This window comes from Tupaia chinensis, unplaced genomic scaffold (genome assembly GCF_000334495.1).
Source record: "Tupaia chinensis unplaced genomic scaffold, TupChi_1.0 Scaffold000098_2, whole genome shotgun sequence".
Lineage (NCBI taxonomy): Eukaryota > Metazoa > Chordata > Mammalia > Scandentia > Tupaiidae > Tupaia > Tupaia belangeri.
The window spans coordinates 1,601,170-1,613,854 of NW_006159561.1; the positions used below are offsets into that span (position 1 = coordinate 1,601,170).

Below are 12,685 nucleotides of genomic sequence, written 5' to 3' on the forward strand. Positions count from 1 at the left end.
GGCGCCCCCCGGCGGGAGCCGGTCCCTTTCCCGTCGGGGAGCGCGGGGCCGGGGCCCAGGGGACCCCGGACCACGGAGAGCGGGAAGAGGATGGACTGCCCGGCCCTCCCCCCCGGATGGAAGAAGGAGGAAGTGATCCGAAAATCTGGGCTCAGTGCCGGCAAGAGCGATGTCTACTACTTCAGGTACCGCCCTGGGGGCGGGGCGGGGGGTCGGCAGGGTCAGTCTGGGGTTAAGGGTCAAGAGCTGACCTGGGCAGGGGATGCCACGGTGAGAGTAGGGGCCCCGAGGGATGTGGCGTGGACAGGCTGGCCTGGTAGTGGAGGGTGGCCGAACCCTTGCGTGAGAGTTGACCCTAGTGCATGTCAGAAAGGTGAGGGCCCAGAGGAGGGCATTTTATTTTAGGTCGAAAGCGTCATGGAAAATGGTTTGCGAAGGGAAGATTACTCTGACAAGCGTGGTAGGTCCACTGAAGGGTTAAAAGAAGGTGTAATTCATCGAAACGATAAAACCGAGTCACCGTTGGCTCCTGTCCCAGCCTGTCCTAGATTCATCATCACAAGAGAGTTTAATCATGCACATGCGGAAGAATTAACTGTCTACAGTAACAGTTTCAGTTACTTTATGGGATCTAGAAAAGTTTCACATAAAGTAGTTAGTTATTTAGAAGTGCCAGAGTTTCTTAGAACTCCTTTAATGTTGTAGAAGTATTCTCTCTTGGAAACGGAAACGCTGTGCTGAGATGTTTGACTCCTAGACCAGAATCACCCCCTCCCCAGAGGTCTGGAGACATTTTTGGTTCTTACACCTGGGGAAGGGTGCTACTGGCTTGCAGTGGGTTGAGACCACAGATGCTGCTAAATATATCCAGTAATACATAAGACAACCCCCACAACAAAGAACTATCTGTCCCCAGATGTCAATAGTGCTGAGGTTTAAATAATTCTTACATTTTTCACCTTAATATGATAATTCGCAATCTTTTGGTCATGTTGTTCATGTCTTTACATTGTATGACCTAGTGAAGTGTCTGTGGTTTTTGATGTCAGTTGAATTATTTTATATCAAACTTACTAAATTTTCATCTAAACCATCCCACTAATAGAATATAAACATGTTTGATTCAGTGGTTTGGAGGGCTGTCAGTGGACTAATTGAAGCGTTTTTCAGGGCATGTACATGGGTGTAGGAGCCATTGTCTGCCACTTAACCATTAGAATAATGCTTCAAAGGATTTCCTTTCTTTTTTGATCAAGTCGGTTAATATATTATTCCAGAGGAAATATGTATTTACACATACAATATTTATAAATTGAAAATACTCTTAAAGAAAATTAAAAGGTTAGAAATATATACAAAGTTGGGACCAGCAGTTAGCGTAATGGCTATGTCGCTAGACTCCCATGTAGTCGACCGTGATTCGGGCCTGGGATCTGGTGGCTTAAAAGTCACACCTGACACATGTGCGTGCATGCCCAAGATCCCAAGAAGAGAATGGAGGAGAAGGGATTGTGGAGTGGCCATCCCCCCCAGGAGGTGATTTCTCACTTTCTGTCTCTTTGTCTCTCTCTGTCTGTCTGGTGAGTGCATGCGCCCTATGGCAAAAACCTCTCAAAAAAATATGTATATACAAAGTTGTGTATGTACACGTACATACAAGAACATGATCACTGCTGGTATAGCATACAGAAATGAACATATTCCTTTTGGTTGCTCAAATGTATGCATGAATAGTTTCAGTAAACTTATTTCATGTTCTCAAGTTAAAAAAAAGTGTTGGGGGCCAGTGGATGGTGTGGAGCTTGAGGCACTGGATCCCACATGGCTGACTCCAGTCTTAGAGTTCCTTGGGTTTGAAAATCACTCCAGGGATCAGCAAGTGGCCTAGTGGTTAAAACACTGGACTCCCACATGGCTGATAGAGCTTTGAGTCATGGACCCAGCAGTTTGAAAATTACCCTGAGTGTGTGTGCACATGTGTGTGTGCCCAAAATCCTAAAAGGAGGTTGGAGGAGAAGGGATTGCAATGTAGCCATTCTCCCTGGGGAATAATCATCACTTTCCCTCTCTCTGTTTATCTGTCTGGTGCGTGCACGCACCCTATGACAAAACCTAAAAAAAAAAAAAAAATTATTCCAGGTACCTGTGCTTGCATGCCTGCCTGTCTAGGATCCAAGAGGATACTGGAGGTGAAGGGATTGAAGTATTGCAGCTTGGTTATCTTCTGGGGGAGTGGGGGTGATTTTTCACTTTTCTTCTCTCTCTGGCGAGAGCATACACCTTATAGCAGAAAACTTAAAAAGAAAGAAAAAGTGTTGGTACATTAGATCATACTTTTTTCCGCTTATTTTAGACCACTCTTTTTTTTTTTTTTGAGAGATTTTTGTTTTGGGGCGCATGCGCTTGTCAGACAGACAGAGAGAGACATAGAGACAGAAAGCGAGAAATCACCCCCCAGGGGGGGATGGTCACGCTGCAATCCCTTCTTCTCTATTCTCCTCTCAAGGTCTTGGGCACGCACGCACACGTGTCTGGCGTGAGTTTTAAGTCACCGAGTCCAGGACGCGAACCGCGGTCAACTACGTGGGAGTCCAGCGACATAGCCATTACGCTAACTGCTGGTTCCCTAAACCACTCATTTTAAAACCTCAGATAATAAAATAGAAAATTTATTTTAAACGTATAAAGGGATTGTCTTGTTTTGTATTTACTTACTGTTAACTGTTTAACTTAATGTTAAGAAAATTATTGTGATAAGAACAAAAACTGGTTATTCCTCTCAGGTTCACTTGATTCATTTAGGACTTTTCACAATTGTTTATTTTTGTGAGTTCTTCCATTCTACTTTCTTTGTAAGTGGGCAGTAACATAACTTCTGTGAACTATGTGCTAATGTTGCTTGACAAGAATATTATATGTTTAGAAATGAACTCCTTGAGGGATAGGCGACTCATCTATTCTCAGTAGAGCATCTTACACTTTAAATTTCACTTCCAATGGCAGTTCTCCTGGGATATGGTTTGTTTGGCTTTGGGATGACATGTTTGTTTAAGTGAACTTGGTTATTGCAAAGCTTTTTTGTTTGTTGTCCTTGTAGCTGAAAAAGTTATTTCTAAAAGTCAAATTGATTGCTGTAGTGATTTTTTTCCAATTTGTGGTCACTTAACATTTTTTTGAACGCGTTGTAAATTTTCCAATGCTAAATGTTTTATAAAAACTAACACTTGATGGTAGAAAACTGATGTAATCAATTTACAGTACACTTTCTAAACAAATTCATCTCAAGGCACATTGCAAAGCAGTATGGTGATACTGCTCTCTAAAAAGAGTTTTATGATACACTGCAGCATGATTTGCCTTTACTTGTTCTTGCAAAATGGAAGTGACATATTGAGCAGATTTGTGCTACGTGTGTTGTTTAGGGCTGGGAGTGTTGTCTGTTGTTTATTGACTACCTGCCAATTGTTAGTGTTTGTGATGGATTGTGACACCCAGTGTTGATTTCTTTCTGAGATTGGATTCTGAGGCAGTAGGATACAGTTCTTACTTTGACTTGTGACTTTGCTTTCTGTGATGGATCATGGCTGTCACCTACATACTGTAAAGGAGGACACATTAGTTTTTAATCCAAGCGTCACTGCTGTACGTATTAGCATCTCCGTAAATGCTCTACTCTTATAAAGGAGGACACATTAGTTTTTAATCCAAGCATCACTGCTGTACGTATTAGCATCTCCATAAATGCTCGACTCTTAAAAAACAACACTAGCTCACAAAACACTTTACAGATCCATTAATAGATGAGTTAACACCTGCACCCCAGTTCATACAGATTCTAATAATGCTGACTCCTGATTTAGTTTGCCCCTGGGGAGATTAACTTAAACAAATCTGTGCCTGTTAACATAGGGTGTGGCTGATGACACTTATTAATTGGACATAAATTAAGCTCCTTGAGAAAACCTCAAATTTTGGTTGAATGTTTTTGGCTACTTTCTGAAACTGCCAAATTCTAATAGGAAGGCATGCCTTTGGTTGCCAGTTAGGCAACATTGTTATGCCTTCTGTCAGGCTGCTGATAGTGTTGTGGTAGTTCACAAATTGTCATTACAGTGTTATTTTTTTTTTTAATAATTATTTTATTTTTTAACTTTCTTTTATTTATTTATGTATTTATGTATTTATTTATTTAATTTGACCAGAGAGAGAGAGAGAGAGAGAGAGAGAGAGAGAAAGCAAGCCACTATGTCCGGGATTTGAACCTTGTTCGGCCTTGTGGGAGTCCAGTGCCATTAGCTGCCATGCCACCTACCAGGCCTACAGTGGGTTTTTAAAAGAGTGTGGTGTGGTAAAGTATTGGATCCATTGGTATAGTTTCTGAAAAAGCTCACCACTGTCATTTGAACCCAGTACTTGAACAATAATTTTTTAACTGGTCTAACTGATGGCTGTCATTTCACCTTTTTGGTTCTGTATATAACATTTACCACTTAATACTTTTGAAATATTATTTTTCTCTTCATAAGATCCTTTAGTAGCTCACTCTTGTCTTGTACATATTTGTTACTTCTTTTTTATTAAGTCTAAACTTACTGGGTTCTACACTCTTGGTTATAATCAGGGTTCATGGCCTGGGAGTCAGTCATGTGAGCAGTTACAGCTGCTGACATAAAATATCTGGTTGGCTATTGGAGATGTAGTAATAAACATTTTTGAGTTATCAGAATTATGATGCAGTTGTACCTGATCATTTTTCTGATAAAAAAAGGGAAAAATGTATTTTGAGACCAGAGAATTTAAATAATCACAAATAGAAGGTGCATGAAGAGAGACTAAAAATATTTTATCTTGACCTGCAAAGAAGAGGACTCAGAGGAAATATAATTGAGGCTGATAGGATCATGAGTGATATTGATAAAAGTAGGAGTCCGCAGGGAAGGCTACACAGGGGTTAAGAGGTACAGAGTTGGTGTTCCGATTGTATTTACCAATGCTGTGACCCATGAGCATGTCATCTAAACTTCCCCATACTGTGTTTCTCATTTGCAAAGTGGATATAATATGTAGATCTCTTGATTCTTTCTTTTCTTTTTTTTTTTGGAGAGCTCTTTGCTATAGGGCGCGTGCACTCGCCAGACAGACAGAGAGAGACAGAGACACAGAAAGTGAGAAATCACCCCCCGGGGGGATGGCCATGCCGAAATCCCTTCTCCTCCATTCTCCTCTCAGGATCTTGGGCATGCACGCACACGCGCCCGCGTGAGTTTTAAGCCACCGGGTCCGGGACACGAACCACGGTCAACTACATGGGAGTCCAGTGACATAACCATTACCCTAACTGTGGATCTCGTTGATTCTTAATGTATATTTAAGGACTAATTAAGGAAAGTAATTCTTTTTTTTTTTTTTGAGAGGTTTTTGCTATAGGGTGTGTGCGCTCACCAGAAAGAGACAGACAGAAAGCAAGAAATCAGCCCCTGGGAGGATGGGCGCACGCATGCACACACACGCTCCAGCGTGAGTTTGAGCCACTGGGTCTAGGATTCGAACCCTGGTCAACTACATGGGAGTCCAGCGACACAGCCATTATGCCAACTGCTTGTCCTGGAAAGTAATTCATTAAGACCTCTGGTTGTATGGGTTGAACATATATAATGAATAGGTTTTTGTTGTTGTTAGAGGGTACCATTGATTGCCAGAGAGAAAATAGAGAGGAGAAAGCACCCTCCCTACCCCTATGGGGAATGGTCACGAAGCAATGCCTTCTTCATCTTTCTTTTTGGAATTTTATGCCTGCACACACCTGTAGCCCTCATATCTCTCAATCCTTTGGGTCTGAGCCTTGAACCACATGGTTGGCCATGTGGGATCCAGCAGCCTCCACGAACAGGCCGCGTAGTTGCCTATAAATATGTTAGAAAAATGTATAGGTATATCCTGTTTGCTACTGAAGACTGCTCTCGTGCTAGGAGGGTATGGATTCTGAGTCATTGAGGATATCAAAGTTCAACCAAGCTCCTCCCTGCCTTTTGTTTGCCTTTTTTTTTTTTTTTTGACTCTTCCACACAGTCTTTGGAAAAAACTGACGGAATGGATCTGGGAAGGGAATGTGACTTTTGTCCGAGTCTAACATATTCATATGAAAGTTGACTTGGCTTTCAGTAAAAAATCCGTATTATTATTTTCTTTCTGATTATTCTTATGTAGTTAAACCTGGTATCCTTTGTATTCCTTTCATATTTATTTTGTTAAAATCTGTGGCTTTTATAGTTGTCTTCATTCTCCCTAGCACAATGCTGAACACACAGGTGCTAAATAAGTGTTCAGATTGAAAATACACTTACAGTTGTGTAAAACAGGCCATAAGTGACTTTTAGCTTTCGTTTTATTGATGATGATATAGTGGGATAAAAGTGGCCAAGATATTTTATTACCAAGCCTAGACATTTTTATGTTTTTGTTTTCATCATTAATATGGGGATATTATAGAAGAATAGAAAGCCTTTTTTTCCTGGGATTTTGAAAGGAGATTTAGTAAAAATGATAAGTAAGGTTCCCAGAGTACACAAACACAAGAGATCAACATTTAGATTTCACTGATGTATGATAATAGGGTCTTGTGTGCCTTAATGTCTCAAGACTCAGAATTTTGACTGCTATTGTTATTTTGCTAAATGCTTTATATAAATTGTTGTATTATATTGGATCTTTATGTCCCTGTGAGGAATAGGAAGTTATCTCCATTTTACAGATGAGGACTTAGCATAGGGAAGTTTCATGCTTGAGGTCATTGTGCTGGTGAATGCAGAGTTATTGATAGAATTGTGAATCAGGTGATTCAGTCTCAGAACTCACTGTGTGTGCTCACTGGAGAGAGCCAGGCACAGCAACAGGTTGAAAGTGAGAAATCACCCCCCAAAGAAGATGGCGATGCCGTAATCCCTTCTCCTCTGTTCTCCTCCTGGGATCTTGGGCATGCACACACACACAGGCACCTGGCATGAGTTTCAAGTCACCGAGTGTGGGACTTCAACCAGTTGGCCGTGTGGAAGTCCAGAGGTGTAACTGCTAGGCCTTTTTTAACCCCTACTCCAGAACTTTCAACCTCCATGCTCTGCTGCCTGGCAGAGAGACCCATACTTATCCTGTCAAAGAATACAGTACCTCATGTCTCATTTACTTTATGAAGTTTGTGTGCCACTAAAATAAGGTAATTGTTTGCTATTATAATTGATATCCTGAAGATACCAAAGGATAACTTCTAAATTTTGTTTTGTAGTAAAGCTATGTACTAAAGAATGACTTTCCATACTGGAGGGGAATAATGTAGAAAATGATTAATATAATTAAAGCAGTATTATTCTGGGTATGAAAGATTTGTTTAAGAATGCTCTTTTTCATTTTTTCTCTCTTCTCTGATTTTATTGGGTTGTCAGAAAAGTCATGACGCATTTTTGCAAAGTAAAACAGAAAAAATACATCATGATTTTTCCGACAGCCCAATATGTTCAGCCTATGATTGACCCTATTATTTCTCAGATATTCAGATAGGCAACATAATCCCTAAAGAGTAAGCTGTAAGTGTTAATCATTTTAAAAAACCCTCACCTAAATTAGAGGAAACAAGGTGTAATTTGCAGGCTAAATGTAACTTATGAGGCAGTTTTATATGGTTCCTGAAAATAAACATATATTCTTCTTTAGAGTTGTGATACAGTTGATATGTAACATGTTAGACCAATTAAAAAAAACTGTTTAGAAGAAAGATAGAAATCCCATACATGTTAGACCAATTAAAAAAAACTGTTTAGATGGAAGAAAGATAGAAATCCCATGTTTATTAGGAGCTTGTTGAATAATAGTACGTCTGGCTTGCCTGTAGTCTTTTCTTGCCTAATTGAAACCTAGACTTGGACATGAAAGACACAGGCTTAAGTGGAATTGTTCTCTGATAATTCTCCCTTAGTAATGGTACCATCATATTTTTATGTACCATCATAATTTTTGTTAGGTTGCAAGATTACTATCTGTCCTACATCTGTTCCCCCCCCCCCACTTGTACCTGTTTATGAGAGAGAGACAGACAGAAAGAGGGAGTAGGGGGTGAGGGAGAAAACATCCTCCCCCACCCCGCCGCCCCAGTGGGGATGGTTACCTTGCAATCCCCTGCTTCCATTTTTCCATCTGGGATTTGGGGCTTGCTTGTACATGTACCTGGTATATTTTTCAAGCTGCTGGGGCTGGTCTTTGAACAGTGGTTGGCTTCTGGAATCCAGCTCCCTTAACCACCAAGCCATGGGGCTGCCCCTACATCTGATTTTTACAATCTCACATGCAAAGTCTCACCTGCCACTTACACGCAGTACCTGTCTTAGCAGAAATACATAGCTCAAAAGGAATTGATGCAAATACATTCTAAAAAAATCTCTAACAGAAATGAAGAATTTTCAAATTATTTAAAATTTTTTATGAGACAGTTGTAATATTAAAAATTTAGTTTCAGTTAATGGGAAAATTGATTTGTTTCAGCACATGATGTATATCAACTCGATGTGAATATAAATGATAATACAGCTTAAAATTTGGCTTTGAATTGAACACTTAGCATTTTTGAGGAACAATAATGCATAATTTACAAATAGGATAAAGAAGAATATCATCCTCTTTTAAAGATTTTTTTTGAATGCCATATCTTGGTGCTGGTGAATGCATTTAGGGAAAAATTGGGTAAATACAGAAAAGTATTATTTTCCTTTGTCCTTTTATAGTAGATAAATACATAGATACAGCAAAGGTGAATGTCCTTAAAATTGTTTTTAATATACCTACATCACTTTATAAAAGTCTTTCACAGAGGTCTGTAGCAAAAATAGACAACCCTGGCATTTTGTGTGTATTCCATAATAGTTGGCCAGTCTTTGTAGCCCATTGGATTCTGAACTTCGTCAAGGTTAGGTAACGGCTGAGTTTGATTCATTTTTGCATCTTTAGTATCCAGTGCTGATCTCTTGGTATATAGCAAGATCTTTTTTTTTTTTTTTTTTGGAGAGGTTTTTTTGCTATAAGGGTGCGTGCGCTCGCCAGACAGACAGAGAGAGACATAGAGACAGAAAGCGAGAAATCACCCCCCAGGGGGGATGGTCACGCTGCAATCTCTTCTCCTCCATTCTCCTCTCAGGATCTTGGGCATGCACGCACATGCGCCCGGCGTGTTTTAAGCCACCGGGTCCGGGACGCAAACTGTGGTCAACTACGTGGGAGTCCAGCGACATAGCCATTATGCTAACTGCTGGTTCCCGCAAGATTATTTTTTTAAAAAAAGATTATTTCTGAGCAGATGGGAAGAAGGGAGGGAGGAGAGGGTACCTCAACGGGGTATTCAGGCCTCAGTCCACCCTGTCTCAGCCAGGCTGATTCACAGGCCCCTTGTGTGCTTATGGAAGTCCTTGGAAGTGAACTCAGTATCTTTTCTATGTGGGTCTAGTTGGCATTACCACTGCACCACTGTCTGGCCCCTGATGGGTTAATACATGCTTGCTGAATGAAGCAAGTTGTTAATGTTTCTCTATTAAATCCAAAAGATTCGAGGTTAATGCGGGTTGTAAGTTGACCTGACTGCCCTGTAGCAGCTGTCTTGCTTCCCTGCTATGCCCAGCATCCTGTCCTGTACTAAATCAGGTATACAGGTATCGAATCGCTGAAGCAAATGTTTTTATTTTTCCTTAAATATGTATATAGTGTTTATGTGTATTACATAAAGACTTTTTGACTTGAAAGGATCCATAGAACTTTTAATTCCCCTTTTAATAATAATAAATTATTTTATCCTGTGCTTTAAAAACTACCATCAAATTTTCCTTTTATATTTTCATATTATCTTGGGAAGATGATATGTTTCTATCTCATTTTGACTAATTGATTATTTTTTCATGCTGTAACTGAAGCTGTTTGTTACAGTATCTTGAAAGTTGAGTGGTCTACAAATAAAAAAAATAGAAAACAAGTAAAAGTGGACATACAGAATAGATATTGTAACTTTTTATTATTAGATTCCACAGTTATAAACTTACCATGTCAAATTACCACAGCACTTTTCTTTTTCTTGTTTATTTTATTATAAATTGCCAACTTATAATTGTCTGTATTTATGAAATGTAGCTTGATATTACAATTTATGAATATAATGTGGAATAATTAAATCAATCTAATTAACATCTTTTACCTCAAATACCATTTTTTGTGGTGAGAACATTTGAAATTTACTCTTAGCAGTTTTGAAATGTACCATATACTATTATTAACTATACTCACCATGCTGTGAAATAGATAACAAAAGCCCCCACAAAATGTATTCATCCTGAGATTTTTGTACCCTTTGACCATCTTCACTCCTCTCATCCTCCAGCCTCTCTAACCACCATTCTGCTCTGTTTCTTATGAGTTCAGTTGTGTTAGAGTCCACATGTAAGCGGGAATGTGTTGTAGTTTTCTTTTTGTGCCTAGCTTATATTACTTAGCCTAGTGTGTTCTCATTCCATCTTTGTTTTGGTAGATGACAGAATCTCCTTTTTTCCTCTTTCCAAGACTGAGTAGTAACCCATTGTCAATACATATCATGTTTTTTTTTTTTTAGAAAGTTTTTTCTTTTTATTTTGTTTGTGAGCAAGAGAGAAGGAGATGAGAGAGCTCTTCCATCAGAATTTTGCTGCTGTGATCCATCTCTGGTTTTGACCAACCCTAGGTCACAGGTTCGTGCCTGACAGTACTCAGAATGGTCTCCAGACACTAACTTGAAAACCTTCCCATGTGGGTCAGCCTTGCAGAGCATCGTGTTTTGCCTCTGTGCGACTGTCTGGCCCCTATCCTTTAGTATGTTATTGGACATGTAGGTTGATTCCATAACTTGGCTGTTTTAAATAGTGTTGCAGTGAGCAGGAGAATGCAGACCTGTCTCTGACAAATTGATTTCTAATCTTTTGGCCAAATACACAAAAGTGGGGTTGCCATAGCAGTTTCTAAATTGTTTCCCTATTCTCCTGTATGTATTTGAGGACCAGTAAGTCTGTCCACAGACCACATTTACTACTGGTTTAGAATAAAGAACAAGAACTTTTGAGTCAATATCATGATTTGAATCTTGCTTTAGTATCTTAACTTGTATAGATTTTTGAGTTTCTGTAAGCCTCTTATTCTACGACTAAATCAAGGATAATAATTTTACCTCATTGAGTCCAGCAGATGGCGTAATGGTTATGTCACTGAGCTCCCACATGGCTGACTGTGGTTCAAGTCCATGACTTGGTGACTTGAAACTCATACCTGGTGTGTGTGTGAGCATGCCCAAGATCCCAAGAAGAGAATGGAGGAGAAGGGATTGTGGTGTGGCCGTCCTGGCTGGGGAGCAATTTCTTGCTTGCTTTCCCTCTGTCTCTCCGGTGAGCATACATGCACTATAGCAAAAATCTCTCTTTAAAAAAAAGTAAAAGAGGGACCAGCAGATGGTGTGATGGTTATGTTGCTAGACTCTTATGTAGTTGACTACGGTTTGAGTCCTGGACCTGGTAGCTTAAGCTCACACCAGACACGTGTGTGCGTGCCCAAAGTCCCAAGAGGAGAATGGAGAAGGGATTGTGGCATGGCCATTTCCCCTGAGGGGTGGTTTCTAGCTTTATGTCTGGCGAGTGCATGCGCCCTATAGCAAAAATCATCTCCCTCTTAAAAAAAATGTGAAAAAATTATACCTCATGGATTCATTTTAAAAATTAAATGAATACATGAAAAGCATTTGGTACATAGTAGATGGCCAGTAGATGGGTAAAGTGTTGGTGTTTACGTAAATGTGCTTAGGGTAAATATTAGGCTATAAATGCTCATTTAAAAATACATATATATTAGAGATTTTTGCTGTAGTGTGTGTGTGCTCGCCAGAGAGACAGCGAGTAATCACCCCATGGGGTGATTGGCCATGCCACAATTCCTTCTCCATTCTGCTTCTGGGATTTTGGGCATGCATGCACACACACCCTGTGTGAGTTTAAAGCCTCCATGTCTGGGACTCAGTCAACCATGCGAGAGTCCAGTGCCTTAACTGCTTTGCCACCTGCTGGCCCCTCATTGTAGTTTTTTAAAAATAATACTTTTTCCCCCATTATAAAAATATATCATGCTATGTGTGAAAAATTGAATAAATAAGGAAAAGCATAGAGAAAGAAATGATAATCATTATATTCCCAAAAAAGAACCATTGTTAATATTTTGACATTGTGCCGTCCAGTCTGTTTTCTTTTAACTTGTCTATGCATATGTTTATTTTTATATGTGTGTGTGTGAGAGAGTACACAATTTTTGTTATAGAAAAGGGCAGTCATGTGAAAATAGAAAAGTGTAATGAATCCTCAAATACTCATGGTTTCTTCATTTAATAATTTTTAATTATTTCTCTATATGTACTTCTCATTGCATTTTGAAATAATCCCTGGGCATGTCTAATTTGTTACATTTCCATAGCACTGTCCAGTCCCCCAAAAGAATTCATTTCTTACATTTCTTTAGATAACTGATATTTTATACTTTATAGAATTTTAAAATTTAACTTTATTTATTTATTTTATTTGACAAGAGAGGGACAGAGTGAGAGAGAGAGAGAGAGAAAGTGAGAAAGCAAGCCTCCAGGTCAGGGACTTGA

At 39.5% G+C, this 12,685-nt stretch overlaps 1 protein-coding gene across 1 annotated transcript in view; it reads left to right on the forward strand.

The window, feature by feature from the left end:
• Positions 1 to 6: 6 nt before the first annotated feature.
• Positions 7 to 12,685, forward strand: part of MBD2 (methyl-CpG binding domain protein 2) — an 81,960-nt gene continuing 69,281 nt past the window's right edge. Inside the window, exon 1 of the mRNA XM_027769937.1 lies at positions 7 to 185. Coding sequence (XP_027625738.1) covers positions 91 to 185 — 95 coding nt within the window. The 5' untranslated portion in view covers positions 7 to 90. The remainder of the gene's footprint in view (positions 186 to 12,685) is intronic.